This window comes from Stegodyphus dumicola, chromosome 12 (assembly GCF_044657685.1).
Source record: "Stegodyphus dumicola isolate Sdum_Otavi_A_Nest chromosome 12, ASM4465768v1".
Taxonomy (NCBI): domain Eukaryota; kingdom Metazoa; phylum Arthropoda; class Arachnida; order Araneae; family Eresidae; genus Stegodyphus; species Stegodyphus dumicola.
The window spans coordinates 98,208,802-98,231,865 of record NC_140779.1 but is presented as its reverse complement, the minus strand read 5'-3'; the positions used below and the strand labels follow the sequence as shown (position 1 = coordinate 98,231,865).

General features: G+C 32.2%; 1 protein-coding gene across 1 annotated transcript; it reads left to right on the top strand.

Moving 5' to 3' along the window:
* The first annotated feature begins 1,664 nt into the window (after window positions 1-1,664).
* LOC118185356 (uncharacterized) lies at window positions 1,665-22,640 on the top strand. Its single transcript, XM_035355199.2, has 2 exons — window positions 1,665-3,185; window positions 21,023-22,640. Exons 1-2 carry the CDS (start codon window positions 1,901-1,903, stop codon window positions 21,133-21,135), a joined length of 1,398 nt encoding a protein of 465 aa, XP_035211090.1. The 5' UTR covers window positions 1,665-1,900; the 3' UTR covers window positions 21,136-22,640.
* The last annotated feature ends 424 nt before the right edge of the window (window positions 22,641-23,064 follow it).

Below are 23,064 nucleotides of genomic sequence, written 5' to 3'. Positions count from 1 at the left end.
GTATTTTCAGTCTATTTGAATAAGAAATCGCAACCAAGAAAAGCGTCTTATAGACACCAAACCTTTCAGATAGATACATGTCAGAGAGAAAATAAATATAAATATTTTTGATAACTACATTATTATTATTGTTTATATATGTTTTAGAAAATAAATATAAGTTTTTCCATATTTACATTGTTGTTATTATTATTATTATTGTTTATATATGTTTTAGAAAATAAATATAAATTTTTTCCATAGTTACATTATTATTATTATTATTGTTTATATATGTTTTGAAAGCGAAATTTAAAATTCATCAGTCCAAAGGGGCAATTTACCCAGAAGTGCTATTAATTTCGCTTTGGCATTTCGCGTCGTTCAGTATAAAACGGCGTTTCACTTTTCATAGTGTTACCACCAAATATTAGAGCCGTGCATTATATTTAAAGAAATTAAATTATGAAGACTATGCATGAATTATGTTTCTCGCTCTGTGAAAAAACAACGGTACCTAGTCACACCAAATTTTGAATAACGTAGTCTTCCACTCGAATGTGGGCATTTGGAAACCCAAATTTGGAATTTGTTTTATTATCTCATGTTTTGCAAAACTTTAAGATTTTTGTATTAACAAACGCAACGATTTCAAAGCGAGCATTGGCAAAACCTGTACGGAAAACAAAAAGACCTTTTTATATCCAGCAAGCCAGACTGTGTATCGTAAATTCTAAAGATATGCTCTTTTTTAATTATTTTGTGATACTGCTGTTGAACTGAATTTTATTTAAGTACGAAGAACATAATATTTAATAAATAAAGGTAACACACAAAACTTTAAAAACAAAACAAAAATCTAAAATCTGAAAAAGCTTTCACATTTTTTCCCCCTTTTCATGATTTTTTTCTTTTGTTTCACTTTTATAAATACCATTCTTGCTTTCTGTAAAATCTTACATATCTCAATAAAATTTTTTTAAGATTTAATTACGCCTTTTATGTAACACTGAGTTTTCTTTTTCAGACATATACTGTTTAATTGAAAAGCATTCGACAGTGTTGAAACATTTAACTGTATATGTTTTAAAATAAACCTTTCATTGTTCTGTTTATTAAAATTTTAAGGAAAGTAATCTGAAGTAGAATTTACTAAGTTTGCATATTAGAATTTTCAAATATATTTAAAAATTTATTAAGGTAAACTGAAGGAAGCTCTGTGAGCTATTGGATGCTATTACATTTAAACTGCTGCAATAAAATACGATCAATATATTTAATAATTAAATGAAGGGATCATTTATATTAAATATAAATTTAAAAGACATTTCAAATTTAACTTGATGAATATTATAAGCCCTAAAAGGGTCTTCATAGACCAGCTGTTATTCAAAAATAAAATAATTTATTTTCTGTATTTTCGGCTCATTCAAGCGATTATAGAAACTGTCATTTTAAAATAGAAATTAATCTTTTTCTTGCATCATCATCAATTCATATTTTTCTTTCATCATTTTCTTCTTAGCGGTCTTTTAAAAAAGGAACTTCCTTTCCCATTATTATAGCAGTCTTGTTTTGATAGGGCGAGATCACCGATGCCTGCAACCAATAGGAGCTGATCTGCTGGCACGTGAACAGCGCGTGAGAGCTCGAGATTTAAAAACCAAATCTCCGATCCGTCGTTCATATCTCACTTTTCCGCCAAACAAACGATCGCTCAGGGCTTAACGATCGGGAAGTGATAATTATATATGGCCGTCAACAGCAGGCTACGGTTTCGCGACAAATACACGACTTTCCGCAGACCAAAAGAGCCAGCAGATCCGATACCCAAGGAAGATTCTATAGAGGGTCTACTTTAATCAGTTCTTCAACAGAGCAAATATTTGGAAGATTTTTGCTTATCTAGAGAAGAAAAACTATGAAACTGCATCTGCGAATTTTAGCTTTGGTATTGGTATTCGCCGGGATCGGTTGCTTTCCTGCAGGGAAGTGGGATTTCGACTGTCCAGACGCGCATCTCATTCGTCCTTGCTCATGCTCTTCTTTCCCGCGCAAGATCGTCAGGTGCGAAGGGGTCAGGAATCTCGCAGCTGTTCGGAAGGCACTGGGACAACAGTTCTCAGAACCCTTGCCATGGTTGTACATAACCAACATCCATTCTTTTTCTATTCCTTATGGTGCTTTCAGAAATATTTCTGCCAGAAGACTGGTCTTGAATGGAAGCAACATAAGACGAATCCACGACGATGCGTTTGAGAATCAAGATTCTTTGGGATTGCTAGTTTTATCAGAAGACAGACTAACAGATGTACCGACCGAAGCCCTCAAGCGTTTACCTGGTCTACGCTCGCTCAGTTTAGCTGGGAATTTTCTTATGAAGCTTACTGATCACTCATTCGAAAATCTGGATAATTTGGTGACTCTCATACTTGTTGATAACAGATTGTCACAAATCGAACGTAATGCTTTTCCTAGACGTCTGCAGTCCTTATCCATAGCTAGGAATCACCTTTCAACCTTAAATGGAACTCTCAACTACTTAAATGAATTAGACACGCTTTATGCGTCAGGTAACAGACTCGTTTCTGTAAAAGGAGAGCTGGAAGGACTCACTCAACTCAGACATCTTTCGCTTGATAAAAATAAATTGAGAGATGTGGAAGACAGTTTCAAAGATTTGACATCCCTTCAAACACTCAGTTTGTCCTATAACAGATTGAAGAATATTGGAAAGGAATTGTATCACCTCAGGAATCTTCAGCATCTCAACCTCTCTTATAACTACATCACTGAATTAGACGAGGAACTTTTTAAACACCTAAATAAAATCCAGACTTTAGATCTTTCTGGAAACTATTTGAGAGACGTTTGTTCATCGCTGAAACATCTGAAAAATCTACGCGAACTTATTTTATCCGACACAAATTTGGACAGTTTGGATTTTGATTGCTTTAAAGGAATGCGAGATCTCGTATCTTTGGATCTTTCCCACAACCAATTAACTAACATTGATGCAATTACTGGGCATTCGTTCCCAAATCTGTTAACCCTCAATCTTCAAGATAACAAATTGTTGTCTTTGAAATACAGCCTCAAGAATCTGAAAGCTCTTGGAGAATTGGACATTAGTAACAATGGTTTCACTTCCATTAAAAGACATCATCTGATGCATAACAAGAGACTGTATTCGTTTAAAGTAGGAGGTAAGTTCTAAATATCTCTCTTCATTTTCTTTAAATGTTGCTGCAAATGAGCAAACTGTAGTTTTCATCTTAAGTCAACATCTTCATCAAGATTTTAATTAAGAATTTTGTGCATTTATTCCTTAATCGTCATTCTATGCAATTCTTTATAATAAAAATCATTTGATATGATTACAAAAATTATTCTTTAGAATTCATGTTGATTTCTTATTGATCTTCAAATAATGTTAATAATGTTAAATGCACGTCGAAATGCATAGCTAATATTTGAGTTTTTATAATACATATTTAAAAATACTATAGTCTAATTTCTATGTCGTAACATTTTAAAATGACATACTTTTATGAAAGGTAGTAATTTTTCCAGGCAAGCGATTTTTATGTAATAACAAATTATTTATTACTGCACGTGTATGACGTGGTTCGACCACAAGTCGAGTGGTTATGAACCCTGAATACTGGGAATTCCACCGGATTTCGATCCTAGGTGAATGGACTGGCTGCATGATTTGTTTCCGTGATTTACCCCATGTGTGACGTGAATATGTTAGTTACGTTAAGTTCATTCTCATAATAAATCCTTCACGGAGGCATCCCTCCCTTAGAAAATCCTCCACGAAAACATTCCTCTCATCAGGCACATAGCCTGTGCATGATTTTCCGTAGTCGGATAACCAAATGTGTATTAAGTGAACATGTGTATGCAGCTTGACGTAAGTGTTGAGTATTTTTGATAGCTGCAAATATGAAGTATATCAAATTAATGAATGAAGTGTAAAGCTTCTTGAAAAATACTCACTAATCGGTTTATCTTCTAGCTCAATGCGCTGCAGACTTTGTCAACTCACAGAACTCATAGAATTGTAAGGTTTATTTTTTTTTTGGGGGGGGAAGCTCATTCCACCCTTAGAAAAAATATATCTTAATTTAATAGTTAGTAGATCAATATGGTATTTCATGCAAAGAAAATTTTAAATTATTGCATTTTTTAGTAAAATTACAGATTTTTTTTGTAAAAATCTGTAACATAAAATTAATGTAACTTATTAATTAATAGAATTAACTCCTGCTGCAGCTATCACCTACACTTGTATTATTTTAGTGACAGGAAGTGTGCTTGTTGTTTTGCCCAAATCGTCGAAATTTAGCTGTACTGCTAATTATCTTCAACCGCACTTCATAGTCTGCATTTAATTTATTTCTATATTTTTTGTTGCTACATACGTTGAGAAAGATTTTTCTTTTAAATACTTTGTTCCGAATGGCATTAAAATATTTATAGCTGGGTGATAAATTGCTAGTCATTGTGCATGAATCTACAGCTAAACATTTAGGAACTGCTCCTGCTTAAATTTAGATTTTTAGCATTGAGTTTGTTGATATAATCATAAGTTGGTCACGTTCCTTCTGATTTAACGTAGTACTCGAACGGAATATTTTATAAAATCATGCTTATTTTTTTCCCTCCTTCCGGGACATATTCTCTCATATTTTTTTTCAACTGAAAAAGAGGCTCCATTGTATAATTTTTAACACCGTCATCTAAATGCAGTTCATTTTCCATTAGATTTGGTTTGGTTTATGTAATTACGGTAAAGCATTCGAGGGCTATCTGCCCGAAGTGGGGATGCCTTCATGGAAGACTTTCTAAGGGAAAATGGCTCGTATATACATTACATATGAGTAAAACCACGGAAACGCCTAGGCAACCAGCCCGTTCGCCATTTTCCATAAGAAAACTGTTTAGTATTTGCACGTCCTTCATTCTCTTTGACATATTATGACCACATATTAAATCTTAAAACTAATCTGCAACTAAGTGTAGCTTTCTACGTTTTAGTTAATATACGCTAGTTAAGTGTTGTGAGTGCTTTATAATTTTCTTTTCGAATATTTATTTTGACTCATGGGACCATAGGGTTTGACTGGTGCAACCCGAAGGTTCCGTGGAAAACAGTTTGAAAACCACTTTTCTGATATAAATAATAATCTCAAGTTAATATTTTAATTATTTGACAAAGATATTTCACTCCAGTGGCCTTCATATATACAGAATAATAAAGATAATAATGCGGGATTTGTGTTCACCCGAGTATCATTTTAACTCAGTTTATGCAGTTTATTAATATTAATGCGTTCTTCATTGCAGATACTGGAAAATGGGGAAAATGATTCGCTTTTTTCTTTTTTTAACTTCTAATTATATAAAAAAACTAGTTGTGCATTCATTCATTCAAATATTATTCAAATCTAGAATAAAGGGGCACATTTCCTGTAGAAATTTATCCAATATAAGGTTTTCTTCTGTTTCACGACAGAACGTTATTTTTTTTCATTCAGTTAAATCTAATATCTGCAAAATGGTAATATGTATAAAAAAGATAGTATGTCAAAACGCTTTTATTAATCCCATCACAAAATATTAAATCGAGTAATTCAAATTTTAATGAAAAGAACAAAATAATTTTTATTAACGCACTTTTATTAATGTCTTACCGACACCGAATAATAATATAATATTATTGAGATGAGCCAAAATGTAAGTCACAATGAGCCGAAATGTAATATTTTCTTATGATTATTGTTTTTTTTTAAATGTACTGATTTCCAGTGCATTTATTATTAAGTTCTAACAAAATAATTTAATTGCATTTATCTAATAAGGCATATTAGTAATCTTAAAGACAAAATCAGTTCAAGAGTAAAAATATTTCTGAAATATTTCAAAAGGTAAAGAAAAGCTTTTCTTCTTTCTTCCTTAATTTAAAATGCTTACGAAGTACTGCTGCATTTTAATTAATGGTTTCCGTTTAACATATGATAAGGTATTTATTACCTTAAATTTGGCTTAAGAATGAAAGGTTTGTAAACGCTCTATGAAAAGGTCTAATTTTTATACACAAATTCGCCTTTCGTTCAGAAATTTTCATATCACCATACGAGACAAGCCATGAAAGTTTTATCACTGTTTTATTTTAGAAATAAGTTAAATATTTCTTTCAACCTATTTCACAAATTAAACACCGATTAATGAATTAAGATATTACTCTTGTTGCTCTGTGGCAGAGTTGCTGTTACTATAATTGACGCCCTGGGCGAAAATTATTTTGGCGCTTTTCTTTAAAAGCCCAAAGCAGTGAAATCGCCATTTCACAAAAAAAGCCTTTTGATGTTAAAAAAGAAAAGAAATCTTCATAATTTTGGGCTGGGCTCCTCTACATTAGACACCTTAGACGATAATCCTACCATACCCCCTAAAGCGCTAGAGCTCAGCAATTATTACTGAAAATAATACTTACTGTTCATTGCATCTTTTATAATTATTAGAATATGACACAACCTCCCTACTGTTTTTATGTTACTGCATTGCTGTATGTAGACATTCATTCAGTTTATGTAATTTATTTATTTATTTTTTTAATTTTTCCATCCGACTATCTCTTTATTTATTTATTTTATTTTATATTTCCTCATCCGCCTTTTCAACTATTAATTGTTATAAATTTCCATCAGTCATGTTCAGTCGCATACACTACCTTCAATATTTAAGTCATGTATTAATTTAGAAGTCAATGTATTTAACCGACAGACTCTTCTAAGTAACAGTTTCCTAGGCATTGTGTTACAGATAATTACAGTACGGCTATTACTCCGATATGTTAGCGCCTCAGAAGATCGGGCACCCATCTGTTGGCAGAAAAAAATTACTGTTCATTACTAATAAAATCTCTACTACATAATATACACTGTAAATGTTAGATTATAAGGTATTTCTCCCACCTTATTAGCGTGCCTTTGTGGTGTAGTGGTCTGCACGCTGGGCGCGTATTCCAGAGGTCCGAGGTTTGATTCCCGGCGAAGGCATAGCTTATTTTTCATCGTTCCTGCTATAAAAATATACCTAATGACTCTACAAGATGAATGAATATTTTTTCTAATTGCAATAAAATATAATAATATAATTTTTTAAAAATCTGAAAGCTTTCAGATTTTATATAACGCTCGAAGGCACTTTTTTTTTCATTTACACATACTTGTACGTTTCGAGAGCATTAGGGTTAACGCTTCTTTGGGCTAAAAATATTTAAACTCAGCATACCTTTATAATTTCTGATAGACAGTATCGCGCGTTGGAGATAAGAAAATATTTTATTTTGCAGAGTGCTAAAATCGTTGGGTCTCTTAATCAAAGTTTAAAAAATATGAAATAGATAATAAAATACATTCGGGAATTCAAGATTCAGGCTTCTTGGTGTCCATATTTGAATGGAGGCTACGTTATTAAAAATTTGATGGCTCTTGATATCTTTTTTTCTTCAAAATGCGAGAAAGATACATACATTCATGCAGATTCTTCATTATTTAATTTCTTTAAATATAATAGAGGGCAATAATATTTGGTGGCAAAAATTTGAAAAGAGATACAGCCGTTCAATAATAGCCTTCTTCGTAACTAATAGCCCTTTTGGGTTAACGCCCCTTTAGGCTAATAAATCTGAAAGAGTTCAGATTTTAACGGTCGTCCAAAAAGCTCTTTTAAAGTTTAATATGGTTTATCAGCAGATATTACCAATGGAAATGGTCCAGGTGAAATAGCGAAACAATTTATAGGATAATGAATGAATACACATTTAAGCTAACACGAAAACATTATATATATTCTATATATTTGTAAAGTGGAAAATGTGCAGTGCGTTCGTAATTCCATAAATGTAATTAATATTTTCGGTTAGAGGTTTCATAAATTAATGTATTTTTTATTTAAATCAATCTGATTAATAAGGACAAAAATAGTGTTCTCAAGAACTGCATCCGTTGCTTTTATATAGCTCAGTTTGTTAACGAATCATAGACAAATTACATTTAAAAGATAAATATCTTACATTTTCCCGAAAGGCAACAGACTCGAATGAAAAGTGAAACAGCGTGAAATCGTGTTTCGAGACTCACAGGCCTTTTAGACGGATAAAATTACATGCGAATACAAACGTAATGAAATTTTACTGATGGCATCTTCTTTCTTTCCTTATCGCAGAATACTACGGAATTGTTCAAATAAGGGAATAAGTCATATTTAATATATATTTCAGGCCTAAGTTTCGTTGAAAAAATATCGCTTATAGTAACTTTAAAAATATTTTCAATTTTGGCCTCAAAATATCACATAATTTCTTAAACTCTAACTGAATAGAATCTAATTGAATAGGGTCTAACTGAATAGGAGGCCCGGCTCGCCTTCGGGAGGTCTGGTGTTCGAAACCCAACAAGGAGACTTCACATTTTTTTTCTGTGTCCTGCTTCAAAAACCTAATGACTCCACAACTTATGCCTATTTCAAAAATGTACTAAACATTTTGTCCAAAATAGCCAAGTGAGCCTTGGAACATACAACTTACTTGGAGTCAAGTAAGCTTTTTGTCCCAAGCGTATTTCCCAGGAGGTACGCTGCAAGCATTTTCCCAGTATGCATGTTCCCAGTATACACGCCAGCTTTTCTTAGAAAGCACTCTTCTTTTACACAAAGAAGCTCTCACACTCTTCGCCATAATTAACTTAGCTCAATGAAATTTTTTTGTTGGAAATTGCACAATTTGCTGAAAACTTCCGTTTAAAATCATTTTAAACAAATTTGGTCAAGCCATTATCTTGAATTGAAGTGATATTTTCATTCTCATTTTGTGCTAATTCCTGAAACCTTGAAATTATATTTGTGTAAAGTAATCTGTAATCAAATTAAAATAAACAGGAATTCTCTCATATCATCCGGTTTTACCAGTATCATTTTTGATATATCGATGAGAGAACCTTTCCTCTCATTATTTTATATAAAATCACTTTTATAAATTAAAATGTTCTTATTCTTGACTCAAATGGAAGTAGTTTTTTAGCATGTGTTGTTACCAGTATACTTATAGTTTTAAAATACAATTAATTAAAATTAATTTAATTTTATATTGGCATAAGTAATTAAGTTTATAGAAAAAAAAATTGTTTTCGTTTTAAATATCTCAAGACTATTAAGGGCCGTTCCCACTGTGGTTAATCTGAGCTAACGGAGTCAGTTCCATGTGTCGACTAGCTCCGCTATGCCTGCAATTCAGATTTTTCAATTTGTTGCCCTGTGGGTGAAAAAACTGGTTTTGAAGATGGATCATCTACGTTAGCTGTGTCCGTTAGCTCAGATAAACCCCAGTAGTACCGGCCCTTTAGAGTTGGAATAATCTTTATTTAGTTGACTGAGAATTAAATAAATATTGGTACTCGCAATTAATGAGATGGATGAGCCTCTGATTCTTGCGCAGTTATTCCATGCTGCGATGTACGCTGGTAAGATTAAGTCTGCGATCGGCACATACAGGGTGGTCATAAAAAAACGTTCCCGATATATGAGCCCCAACCACCTATTCGCTCAACCAATCAAAATGAAATTTTAGATATTGTTATTTGAAGGTATGAGCTCCAGATTATGATGATTTAAAACAATAAAGCTCTCACGGTTACGGTTACAGTGAAAAAATTTCCAAATTCGAATAGCAACACCCACTCTTTTCCTGCACAAATTGATCGGTCAGAGCCGAAAACATCGCGGACGAAAACGTCGCGGAGGAAACAACTCAAGACGAAAACATCGTGGTACAAAACATCGTGGGAGAAAATAAAGCAAAGAGAATACATCACAGCTCTAAAACGTCGTGGTGCAAAATACCGTTGATGAAAATAAAGCGGTTAAAAAATTTCGCAGTTTAAAAACATCGTCATCGAAAATATCGTGGTAAAAAATAAAGTACCTACAAATCATCACATGCCGATAACATCGCAGACATGCGTTTTTCTTTAATAAAATGGATATTCGCATAATGATTTGTGAGCGCAAGATGGAAAGATGATAATTTTTAATTTCATATTTTTTATTAACTAATAAACTTTTAATAAACAGAACAAGAAATTTAAACGAAAAAAGAAATAACTTTCACTATAAGAGTAGCCGATTAACAAAAGTGAAGAAAATAGTCTCGTAATTAGCAAATTTTTATACATGAAGTCATGCAGATACTTATGTTCCTTTTTCTATTCTTTTTTCGATTATACTTTTCATGCAAAATTACCAGTAAAACTTTATAAAAAAGTAATTTATTAATGACCTTTGTTAGTTAACTATGTCAATTTAAAATTAAGTGCTATTAGTTGCATTAATTTTCTATGCTTAAGTTTGCATTTCACACTTTCAACAAATATTTATTAGATAATAATAAATATGAAAAAATTATCCTCCTTTCCTTCTTGCGCTCACAAATCATTATGCGAGTATCCTTTTACAATTATCAAAGCCAGAAAAACGCATGTCTGCGATAATTTGTAGGTACTTTATATTTCACCACGACATTTTTGACGACGATGTTTTTAAACTGCGAAGTTTTTGAACCCTCTTATTTTCGATGACGATATTTTGTGCCACGATGTTTTAGAACTGAGATATTTTCTCTTTGCTTTATTTTCTCCGACGATGTTTTCTTCCACGACGTTTTCGCCTTGCGTTGTTTTCACCGCGACGTTTCGGTCCGCGATGTTTTCGGCGGACACCAATTGATCAGCGCATTGAAAAATCATAAATGACATTGGAACGATACACATATGACGAAGATTGCCGGCGTAAAACAACAGCACAAAGAAGAGCATTATAAAGGTCATTATTACTAATGACAATACAAGAAAGGAGAGGGGGGGAAAACACATGTTTTCAACGTGCCCACCTTCCAGATGATAACGCATTGCATATGGAAGTTTGTGGACAAAAATGACGAACGTAACATCGCAGGAGGAATCTGTGTAATTTCACGTTTTATGGCCTTCTTTCAATTCTGACGAATCTCGTAGATTTGATGTGTACACCTTAGACTTCAGATGACCCCAGAACCGTATATTCATTGAAGTGAGGTCGGAGAATCGTGATGACCACCAAACTGCAAAGTAACGGAAGATGACTCTATCATGAAACGTTGTATACTTTGAAAACTTGTAATTCCAATAATAAATTTTCCTCTCTCCTCTCTTGCACTCACTAGTCTTTTACAGTACTCTTCTTTGTAAATATTTTACGCGGGCAATTTTCGTCATACGTGTATCTTTCCAACGCCATTCATTCTCTATTATATACGAGCTCTATTATTTTAAATCATCATAATTTCAGGTACATACTTTCAAATAACAATGTCTGAAATTTCGCTTCCATTGGTTGAACGCATAAGCCGCTAGGGGTACATATGTGGGGGGGGGGAGGATTTTTTTCGTGACCTCCTTGTATCTCAAGTTGATATCCGTGCTTTGTTTTTATTTGATTCATCGCATAGGTACGTAGAAACAAACTGAATTACAATTTTTAAAACACCAATTTACAGTTCACCATATTTCGTTTTTCACTGATAATGAAGTCCAGCGGCGTAGCTAAAGGAGAGTGGAAGAGCGATCATTTTTGTGAGATGCATTTTTGTTTGAAACGTTATTTTATATGGATTAATGTATAAGGAACATTATTTTTTAAGGATTTGCATTGTCAAGGCAGGCAAAGTATAATAAGATTCTGAATTATCATACGGAATTAAATAGGGAAAAACAATAATTTTTACTTCAGATAAAAAAAATTCAAAGAAATAAAGACGAAACTTCAGCAGCTACATACCCTTGTTATACCTGTTTTTTTTATCAGTCGAAACGTTTGAATAAAATAACGAATGCCAGCTAAATTATGATCATGGTTACATTAATAAGGAATAATTCCTCCTTAAGACCGAAATATTTCAGAGTTTTCTTCTCTTTTGCGAGAGAAAACTAAACAGAAATGTAGATGGGCGCTTGATTGCAGTTTGATGGTAAAATACAATCTCCAGGACAAAATTAATACGAATAAAATAAAGCAGAACAAACTAAAATACGATCTCCAGAACATAGTTTATGTGAAGTAAAGCAGAAAAAACTGAAATTTCCAGAGTAAACACAAGCAGAACAAGCACATTTTTAAGCAGAACAAGTTAATCCAGACAAAGTAAAATAGAAAAGTTAATACAAAGTAAATCAGAAAGTTAATACAAAGTAAAGCAGGACAAAATAAATGCAGTCTCCTGAAAAAAGCTCCTTTTACTGATCTTCAAATAAATTTATCTCCTTCAAAATAATCTCCAAAGGAGTCTACAATTTTTCCAACGTTTCTTTGGGTCATAGAAAACACGGTTATAGGCGTTGAAACTAACCGCTCGCAAAATATTCGTAAAATTTGATTTAATATTTGAGGTGTTTTCAAATCTCTGCCTTTTCATGCCGTCGTAAGCTTCGGAAAAGGGAAAAAAGCGGCTGGCGATAAGTAAGGGGAATACGGTGAACAGTTTTAGCTGTAATTTAATGCTTAGCAAGATATTGTTTGTATGGCGCCCAGCATTATCATTTAAAAGAAACCATTGCCCAGAATAAAAAACAGAATAAAAATTCCAACCCTCTGTCCTCTTAACTCCCTGTCCTGTCCTGATTTTTAATCGAGAAAGCACCTCCTTTTAAAAATACTGATTATTTGGTTGATTTTTAGCGACAAATCCATGGTGAATAAGTTCAAAATAATCAAACAATGCAATCAGTAGCCCCTTAGTCTTAGAGTTCGACATCCAAGCTCCCCCCATTTTTTGTTTGTTTCTTTGTTTGTTGTTGTAAGCAAAAAGACGGTCTTTTCCTTTTATGCGCTTACTCTTTTTATTTCTGGATCGTATTGTAGACACCAGGTCTCATCTTCCTCTATGACACACTTTAAGAAATTGTTCCCCTGACTTGCAATAGTCAGCAGGTCATCACAGTCAAAATCTGAGGCACCAATCCAGCACAAACCTTTCCTTATTTTCAGATTTTCAATTAAAATTAGCTTACAGCTTTCTTTGCTTATCCGAAGCATGTCTGAAAGTTGCTGAATTGTTATACGTTTATCGGCTTTTGGCAAAGAACAAATTTTCTCCACATTTTCCCCATTCTTTGAAGCTGAAAGTTACCCTACCTTTGTTTCATCTCTAATACTTTTGCGCTCATGTTTAAAAGAGTTGTACCACTCTAATCTAATCTAATCCATTTCATCATAATCGAGCGTTTGCTACAATGAGTCTTGGTCCCGTCTATCTTATTTTAGACGGCTAGTCGCGGTAGTTATTGTATTCTTGATAACGATACATCACCACATACAATTCGAATCATCTCTAACGTTTCGCTAGCAGATATACCTAATTTGTAATAAAATTTAATATTATAAAATTGTTCCATCTCAAAGAAATTTTTTGTACAGTGTCTTGTCATTAAATAGGGACTCCGGGGCTTTGATATGCAAACGACAAAATAACTATTTTAAAATATCTTTCTAAATATCTCTTTTATAAAAAAAGTCACTTTTTCTAAACATGCATTTATTCTTTCACTTTTTTTAACTTTATCGTTTGGTCTTTCGATTTGTCCGGTTGCTTTTTGGGTGCACCTCGGCATTTAAGAAATCTTTCTATACTATCTGCGTAACAGCAGTTGGAGCAATCAAATAAACCTCTACAATGTCATCGACGGTTTTAATGGACAAAAAGCAAAGGAAAGAGTAATTTAGCTTTGTTGGAATTTAAGCTTTTCAAAATAAAACTAGAGTTTTAATGTATTGCCTATATGTCATTCTGATTTGTTTGTATATCAGGATTAGCAGCAAATTCAGGGACCATTCTGGGCAACACAAACTCCATCTAGCCTCTGTTGAGGTCTGTGATTTTTTTTTTTTTTTTTTTTTCTTTTTTTTTTTTTTTCCCCAAGGAACACAGATTAAGAAACGCTAATGTTAATGCTTACACAGTTCCTTTTATGAGTATACTTTACATTCAGTTTAGTATGTTAAGGAGTAGGAGTTAAATCATTTAATTTTATGTAAAGAAGGAAGGCAAGATAACAATTAGGCACTGAAAGATCTATAAATTCCCTGTTTCTGTTAACTACGTCTTTCTAATAGAATAATTTCAATGATTTATTTTATTTTATTTTATTTTAGTATTTTATTTTATATATTTTTTTAATTTTGTTTATTTCAGCTTCGGTAATGATAATAGTGCAACAAACATGTAAATTATTAAATCTTCATAAAATTATTCTATATTTAAAAAAGCGATTTCGGCTATTATATCTAAATGAGAGCTTAATAATCTTTGTTCTTAAATAATCAGTTTTCGAATAAAGGGCATGTTTAATTTTGCTTCGAAGCAGATTATTTCATGCAATTTCTTAAATTTCGGCTTTATTATTTATTTTCTAATTCTAAAAAAAAGATGGTTAAATAATTTTGTAATAATCTGAACTAACCTTCTGTGTGTTTCTTTCAATTTCGTTCATATTTGGCATGATGTAAGATCTGCTTATTATCATGAAGCAAATAGTGAAATGATAACAATTAGTCCATTACGTAAACACCGAAGACTTTCTAGAGAATTCTCTGTTTAATATTAGATTGCTCAGTAGCTCGTAATGCAGACTGAATCTGTAGGTCATGTCTTTAAGAGAAATCTTTAGACAATTACGAATAAAGAAATAAGCATATTTTTCAGAAGAAAAAGAATCAGCTGCCAGATATTCAATCTGTATTTAAAAAATTTTTAAACATAAACGAGTTGTTTTATTTTTGAAAACAAAATTGTCTAATTCTTTATTCTTTCAAGAAGAAGCTGTAAGGATTATGCTAATTTTATTAACAGTTAAATTTTGAGTTGAACTTCCTTTCCTATCGCTTAACTTTAACTTATCACTTCCGGCCAGAACGTAATTTTAGAATGACGTCTGAATACTAATGAGGAAGAGATGTATTTAAGTTAAGAAGAGCGGTAGTTCTACTGTCTTAGAGAGATACCAGATATTCTGGCTGCACGCGTCCGCCTTTTTAGGTTACTCTCTGGTAAGCTATTATTACGCTCGGCCGTATTTTAGGCCCTTGAGAGCTTCGCAGTCAATTAGTGTTAAGGGGCCAACTCTGTTAGAATCTTGATAGCTTCGGCTATATCTCTTTAGTTAAGATTAGTTAAGTTTAATTCTTAGTCTCTTAAGTTCAACCCCAAGTGTCAGCGTTATTGTACAACTCCAAGAAGGAGTTCTGTTAAATTTTATTTGAACAATAAAGGGTTATTTTACCCTTCTATCTTGTTGTTTCCTGTCACACGAACTCAAGCGATTATTCGCTTATCAGTTCTTAAGATTCTTCACTTTCAAAGTTAACTTAGAATTACACAGGGGAGAATCCTTCAAAGCAATAAAATATTTAATTACTTAATTTTTATTGTTTTATCTTACAAACATAATTAAATTATTCAATAATTTTAAATTCCGTAAATTTTTATCTAATTTTTAAAGAATTTACCCAATTGCTTATTCTAATGGAGAAAATTTAAATGTATTAATTTAATCGATATTACTCTTTAATTAAATGATTACAGAGGGGAAGGAAAAAAAGCAGTTTGATAGCTCATTTATTTTACTTTAGAAAATTAGAAGCAGAACTTTTTATTCTGCTTCTAATTTACAGTAATAGGCAATTATCGGGTTGACAAGAAATTAATTTTTTTTTTTTTTTTTTTTTTTTTTTTTTAAGTGTGAAATAAAGCTAACTATTTTCTATGCAAAAAATAATGAACTTCATTCAATCGGATATCTTCCTTCTGTTCGATGACGTTTTACCATCTTTCTGGTAACTTCATGATTCCGCGCTCACAGAACTTTTGGTCATCATCAGCAAACAACTCAACCAAGTGCGATTTGAGGTCATTGTTATTACTGAAATTTTAACCATTGATGAACATTTGTAATTTAGGTAATAACATTTGTAAGCTAGAAATAAAAGGTAATTTGATGGTGCAAGATCGGAGCTATATGGGGAATGCGACATAACTTCCCCTGACATAACTTCATGATATGCTAAGCAAATTCAAAGATATGGCACACCATCTTACGTTGTTAAACACAGGATAGGAAAGTGTTCCAGGAACCTGACTGCGTGACTTCGTCACTTAAGATAATAACTTCGCAAAGCAAGTACCAATGATTTCGTACGTGTTGCTAAAGATCGGCGAGGCCTCGCATTCTCATGGTGGAACACGATTCCTTTGAGATTTGGCAATTCTAGCCTTTTCTCTTTCATTGTTTCTTCCAATTTCATAAGTTGTTGGCAGTAAATGTGAGTTGATCGTTTCGTTGCTTGCAAGCAGCTCAAAATAAGGAACACTCTTTGTAATCCCACCAAACTGACAACATGTTTTGTTTTCTGATGCAATTTAGCTTACGATTTGTGCTGATTCATCCTGTCTGGACGATGATCTTTTCCGATAAATGCTGTGGTAGACGATCCGTTATCCGTTTTTCATCAATTCGTTTCAAAAAAGACTCCATTGCATTACGTTTGAAATGCGTTTCGCAAATACTGATTCGTTGTGTTACGTGAACTTCTTTCAACTCATGCGAGACGCAAATATCGAGCTTCTTAACGAGTCCAAGATATGTGATTTTCAATTCCTGTGTGTGATACATTTAACCTTTTTGCAATCTCTCCCACGGTTATATGACGATTCGATTAAATTATGGTTTAATTTTGCCATCATCAACGTCAGAAGGTCTGCCAAAACTTTGGTAACCTTAAAGAGGTCCTGAATGAAAAATTTTAAACCAATTATGACACGCACGTTCTGTTAGGCAATCATCACCATAAACTTCACATATCGGTTTGTGAGCCTTTAGACTCTTTCTTGCCTTTATGAAAATAAAAAAAGTAAATCATATCTAAATTTTTTTTTTCCCTGCACCCCATGTTAAAATTGACCGTAAATTAAAAATTGAGAATATACATAGAATTTGTTTTTATAGTAACTTAAAAATATCATCTGCCGAATCTCAAAAGAAAAAAAGTTATAAGCTTGGTAGAAGAGTGACAAAACGAACATAACGCTACCTATGTGTGCAAACCGAAACTCTTGCCAACCCAATAAATTCAAGAGAAAAAGAAATCAGGAAATCAAAAAAAATTTTTTTTTTTAAAAAAAGGAACTCAATGATTGCTTTTCGATTATCAGAAGAAATTTAACAATGTTTCTTGGCAGTATTTTGTTTAAGCTGGATATTACAAGGTAAATTTCTAAATTTGCATATAGTTAAATTTTTAGGTCCCGTAAAACCTTTAACATGCAATAAGGATAGAGAAAACATAACTAGTTATCGGCTTTCCTCTGTATGAAATATGCATAAAATAGAAAAATTGCTTATTTATTTCTCTATATGAATATCAAGATGAAATATATCGCAGTTTTGTCAAAGCATTTATGTTGTGCTGATGCTTGTAAATACCTTTTGAAAAATTCAGCCAATTTCCTTTAGTCGATCAGAATATCAGAATTATTGAATATAAGAAAATTTATGATTTAAGACATTGATAAAAATGCACTGAAATATGTATTTCCTTTTCTTTTTTCCGATAGATATAATTAAAGTTTTTAATTTAAATAATTTAAGACTTTTAAAATTTATAATATTCGAAGAATGGACTTTCTATTCGTTATAACTTGCTTTAAGAAATAACAACAGCATATCTAAACGCAGTTTGATGAAGCACGACTATAATTCGAATTGGTCATTTAAATAATGCTATATTATCAAAAAATGTACTGGCGTTATCAGAGTTTCTCAATCGGGGAACATTCCCCCTTGAATTTTATAGATTCAAGAGGGGTATGCGGTCAGCCTTTTATTTAGATGTTAAGTATTTATTTTTAATTTAGGAATATAAAAAACGACTTTTATTCAAGTTTTAGTATTTATCAACATTTTTCATGCTTTTATTTGTTTAATTTATAAAACTGTACAGTCATTAGGTTTTGTTTTTAAACAGGAGATATGAAAAATGTACAATGTCCTCGCCAGGACTCGAACCTGGACTTCTCGAATACGCGCCGAGTGTGCTAGCATTACACCACGAAGGCATGCAGAAAGGCGGGAGAAAATACCTTATATATTACCTCCCCTTTTAAAGGAAAACTGGGGATTAGAGGACCCAATATCCAAGTTCTGGTGGTGAAGAATCATCCTCCACCACCTTTTAGTTCGGGCGCCACTGTAAAAATATTAGATTATTTTGAAGCAGGAAACATGAAAAATAGCAATGCAGCCGCCGAACTCTAACCTGGACCTCTCAAATACGCGCCGAATGTGCTACCGTTACACCACGATGACATGCAGAAAGTACGGTGGAAACACCTTATAAAACGCATTAAAAATATCTAAATATAAATAGATATACATGTATTTTTCATTTTTTGAAAAGGAGTGTGGAAGATGATCGTTTAGCAGTGGTAAAAAGTCTGCATGGAGCAAAAAAAGTTGAGAACCCCACTGATATTAACATCAATGAACGGAATACAGCCTGATTCATGGTAGCTATGTTCCGCGATTTTATCCACTCTTTAAGCGTGTAACAGAAAAATGCAGCGAAAACATATGAACATAAAATGCAGTATATATAATCAAATTGTCATCTTTTTAAAATAAGATTATGTGCTTTTGGATTCTAAGAATTTTCATTCATGCTTCGCACTTTTATCCTACCATAAATTGTTGACACGATTTCAATTACTTTTACTTAGCAACGTTCTTTGCTGCTAAAATATATTTTTTTTACAGTATTACGAAAAATAAATATTCGCTGTATCACGATGGAATGAATAAATTTACTTTAAATGTATTTTTCTTTATTTTTAACACAAAGCTCATTCTGCAAATGAAATTCATTCCCTGTTTAAACAATCTTTACACACAAGTTCAAAATTTAATAAGGTTGTACAAGATTTATATAATGTTATTTTTACCACAAATTTCAGTTCACTTGGAAGTAATACTCTTGAAAATATATACTCACTGAAGAGTTATTCTATATATTAAAAAGCAAATTTTGATTGAAAAAGTGTAGTGCATTTTCACTCTTGAACGGCTTACGCATAACTGCGCAATTTCATTTATACGGAAACCTTTTCCAATAAATGCCCCACGAGACGTCTAATGTTCAAGACTGCTTAAGTCTCGGAATGCAACACGGATATGATCCCAGGTGAATGGGCTGGTTTTCGAGTTTTTCTATTTTCAACGAGCCAGTTTTCCTCAGAAAATTTTCCAAGAAGGCATCCCTTCCAATAGGCAAATAACCGTCGTGTGCTTTGCAGAGCTATATTAACCATTAAGTAAAATAATCGCGTGCATAACGCAGCAAGGTAAAGGGCATCACAGAAAGGTGCTACAGGATTCAGGAAAGAGAGCACTAGAAACAGTCCTTTAGTTGGCACTCTATACTGCATTTAGCTTTAAATGCTTAAAGCATTTTGAAATCGTTTATTAAGTTCTAAAATTAACTTTTCTACATGATATGCATAATAATCCCTTTCAAAAAATTGCCCACACTAGAAATTGGAGTAAAGTATGTGTCTTGCAAATTCATTTTAAATTGATTTTCTTGGCATAATGGAACTTTTACAAGCTGTGGATTTTGATAAATTATGAATCGTTTCGCAATTTCCTTACTATACTGGAAAGTTGAAGGCGTGTAAAGCTTGATTAAATGTAAGTGAATCGGACATGTTGAAGATACGTCCAATATGCGAAGAAAAGTGCCTATTCCTTTAAGTCTAACAATGAAATTAACTGAATTTACTACCGGCGATAAATAACAATACTGGCGGGCAATATATGGTGCATGAGCCATCCCTTGGCTAGTGTCTAATGCACACAGCACACATAATATGTGTTTATCGTCTGCTAATGTTATCAGAGAGACTTCCGGTTAAGAACAGGCTGTTGATATTTATGTTTGGAGGGAAGGGCGATTGGAAAAATATGCATGCAGTTTCCAACAGTGTAGCTTTTATTTTTCTGTTTTTAATAGTTAGCTATATATAAAGAGTTTTTCGATAAGAATGATACGATTTTAAACTGAAACAAAATAAAAACTATCTCAGATACAACCAAACTTTTTATATTTTTTTCGATTTTCGATGATTTTATGCAATAACTCGGGCCTAATGTCACGAATCTAGCGTTCAGTATTTATTCGTCGTTTGTTTATATAGACCACTGATTTCAAATAACCCCACAAAAAGTAACCCAAAGGCGTTAAATCACAGTTTCTGGGAAGCCAATTAGCAGTTTCATTTCGTGAAATTATCCTTTAATCAAGTTTTTTTCCCCCTTCACAGTACGTCGACAGTGGCATTAGCAGTGTAATATGTGGCACTGTCTAGTTGGAACCACATGCTCTCCAAATTTGGCCACAATAAATTTGTTATCTTTAATCGATATCGTTCCCTAGTCACTGTAACTGCATCCCCTCCCTCGTTTTTTTTTCGGGGGGGGGTGGTTCGGTGATGTCACTATGCCATAAACCACACCATAGAGCGATCTCTAGCGAATGCAAGGGATATTATGGAAACCATAGTTTTTGCGAAGTGCACGTTGAGTATTCACTGAAGAACCTTTATTTTCATAAAAATTTTGGTTAATAACAAATGTTCTTGAAGAATCTATTTAGCCATAAACTATCAGAACACATTAAGCACAAAACACAATTGATGATAATGTTTTAAATATGGTTGGTATTTCGTTTTAAAATACTATCATTCTTATTGGAATACTCTTTACCTGAAGAATTATATTTTATGTAATAGTAAGTAAGATAGCTATATCCACAAGGAATATTACAGGTAATTAGTTACACAAATACGGGAAATTTACGCTATGAATGCTGACTTTTTTTCTTTCTCTTTTTACAGATAACCCATGGGAATGCACAGATCACTTAGTGGAAATCCTGAATGATCTCGAGGCGAGAGATGTCGATATTGTTGGAAAGCCGTATTGCTATCTGTCCGAAAACACACTATGACCTTCGAGTCCGTTACAAACGTACTATGGACCAATTCGTATACGCTACATCCTGTGTGTGAGATAAACTTCTGGATAAAGACTTTAGTATAGAAACTGGTTCTTTCTAATCATTTGTATGCATAGAATCCAGATGGCAGCAGATAAAAGAAAAAGTGAAATTTGAAAAACCTTGTTCTAAAATAAAATATACTGCAGCAGTATTTGCAGCGAGACTATCTCATAGAAGAATACACGGTTTGATTTTAAAAAGGAAAAGAAAAACTGCATATGATTATACTGGGGGAGAGATTTTATAACTTGTTTACTCAAGTGAGAGAAGATGAATTTTATATTTTATTCAAAAAGAATATAACGTGTTTCATAACCAGTTACGTGACAAAAATTCAAGTAAAATTAAACGGGGAAAAGAGTATAAATTCCAAATTGAAATTTAACAGATGTAATTCGAAATTGCAAAATTACTATTCCACTGCGGATGAAAAATCGGAAAGAAATTTATACCGTCTTCAACGAAATCTATGCAAGAACTTCATACATAAATATAATACTATATTCTTAGTGTATTAACAAAATTTTGTAGAAAAAATATCTTCTGTATAAAAGAATTTCTGAAAAAAAAATAAATAATATTTTTGATGAAATGCAAATGTAAAACGCTGTAATAATTTTAAAAGAACTAAAATTCATCTTTAGACTTAAATTTTAAGTGGGGGAAAAAAGGTCTTGTGCAATATATATTAGTAATAATTTTTAAAAAGTCAACGTCAAATTTAAAATAAAGTACATTTTACAAAGTACGAACTGCACGAAAATTTTAGTATTTTAATTAACTTTTAATTTGAAAGCTAACAACGAAGATATTAAAATTGCATAAAATTTCAAAAAATAGTTCTGTAAATAGAAATATACGTTAATTAGTAATAATATTACACATACAGTTTAAAAAATAAAAAAGGAAAATGAAATTATCCTACAGGAATTATCCTGGAGAAAAGGAAACTGCTAGCTGTACAAATAACTATTTTATTATATCAAATCCCAGAAATAATACGAAAAAAGTAAAACGCAAAATATGTAAAATAAAATACAAACTACAATAACCTCAGCTCAAATTGTAGGAATGACTCAGTTAAAATTTATTAAATTTACATAATTACTGTTTTGTAATTTTCTAAATGGCTTCCTCATTTGCATTCTTTTAGAAATAAATGCAATGAAATCTCAGGTGAATTTTCGACACATCGTAACAGAAAAATTTAATCCTAAATAGATAAACAAATATAATGCAAGAAAATGGTAAAATTTTGTTTGAATTATAATTTTGTTTTTTTAGAAGCAGAATGAAATGAAATGTGTAAAAATCTTCCAAATTATATATGTTGACATCTGTATTCAAAGATTTGTGCAATAAAGATCAATATAACAATGCAATATGGGTAAAATATTAAAATACCCTTGTTAATCTTTCTTATATGTTATAATAAAATATTTTTACTTATATAAGTTCTTGTATCTGTACTTTCGAAAACAAGACAAGATATTTAAAATGCTATATTATTGATAATTATCTTAACAAAAAACGCTCCCAATACATTTCAAAATGCTCTCTAACAAACTGAAATAGAACAGTTTTCAGGCATTGAAAAGATAAGTATATGTTACAGTTTCGTGCTACTGGCCAAGACGGAGGCAGCTTTTTTATTTTATGTTTATTACTTTTTTCTTACCGCTTTGCGGATTTTTTGATTGAGATATAGTAGCAACGATAGAAAAATAAGACAAATGTTATTCTGTAAGTAAAACGAATTGTAAATAGCTGTAAATAAAATTTTCAATATGATAAAATGGCAAAAAAATTCCAAGTATTCTGTCAATTTCTTCAAGGAAAGGTACGCAAAAAAGTTTGCTTATAAAATATCGTTAAATG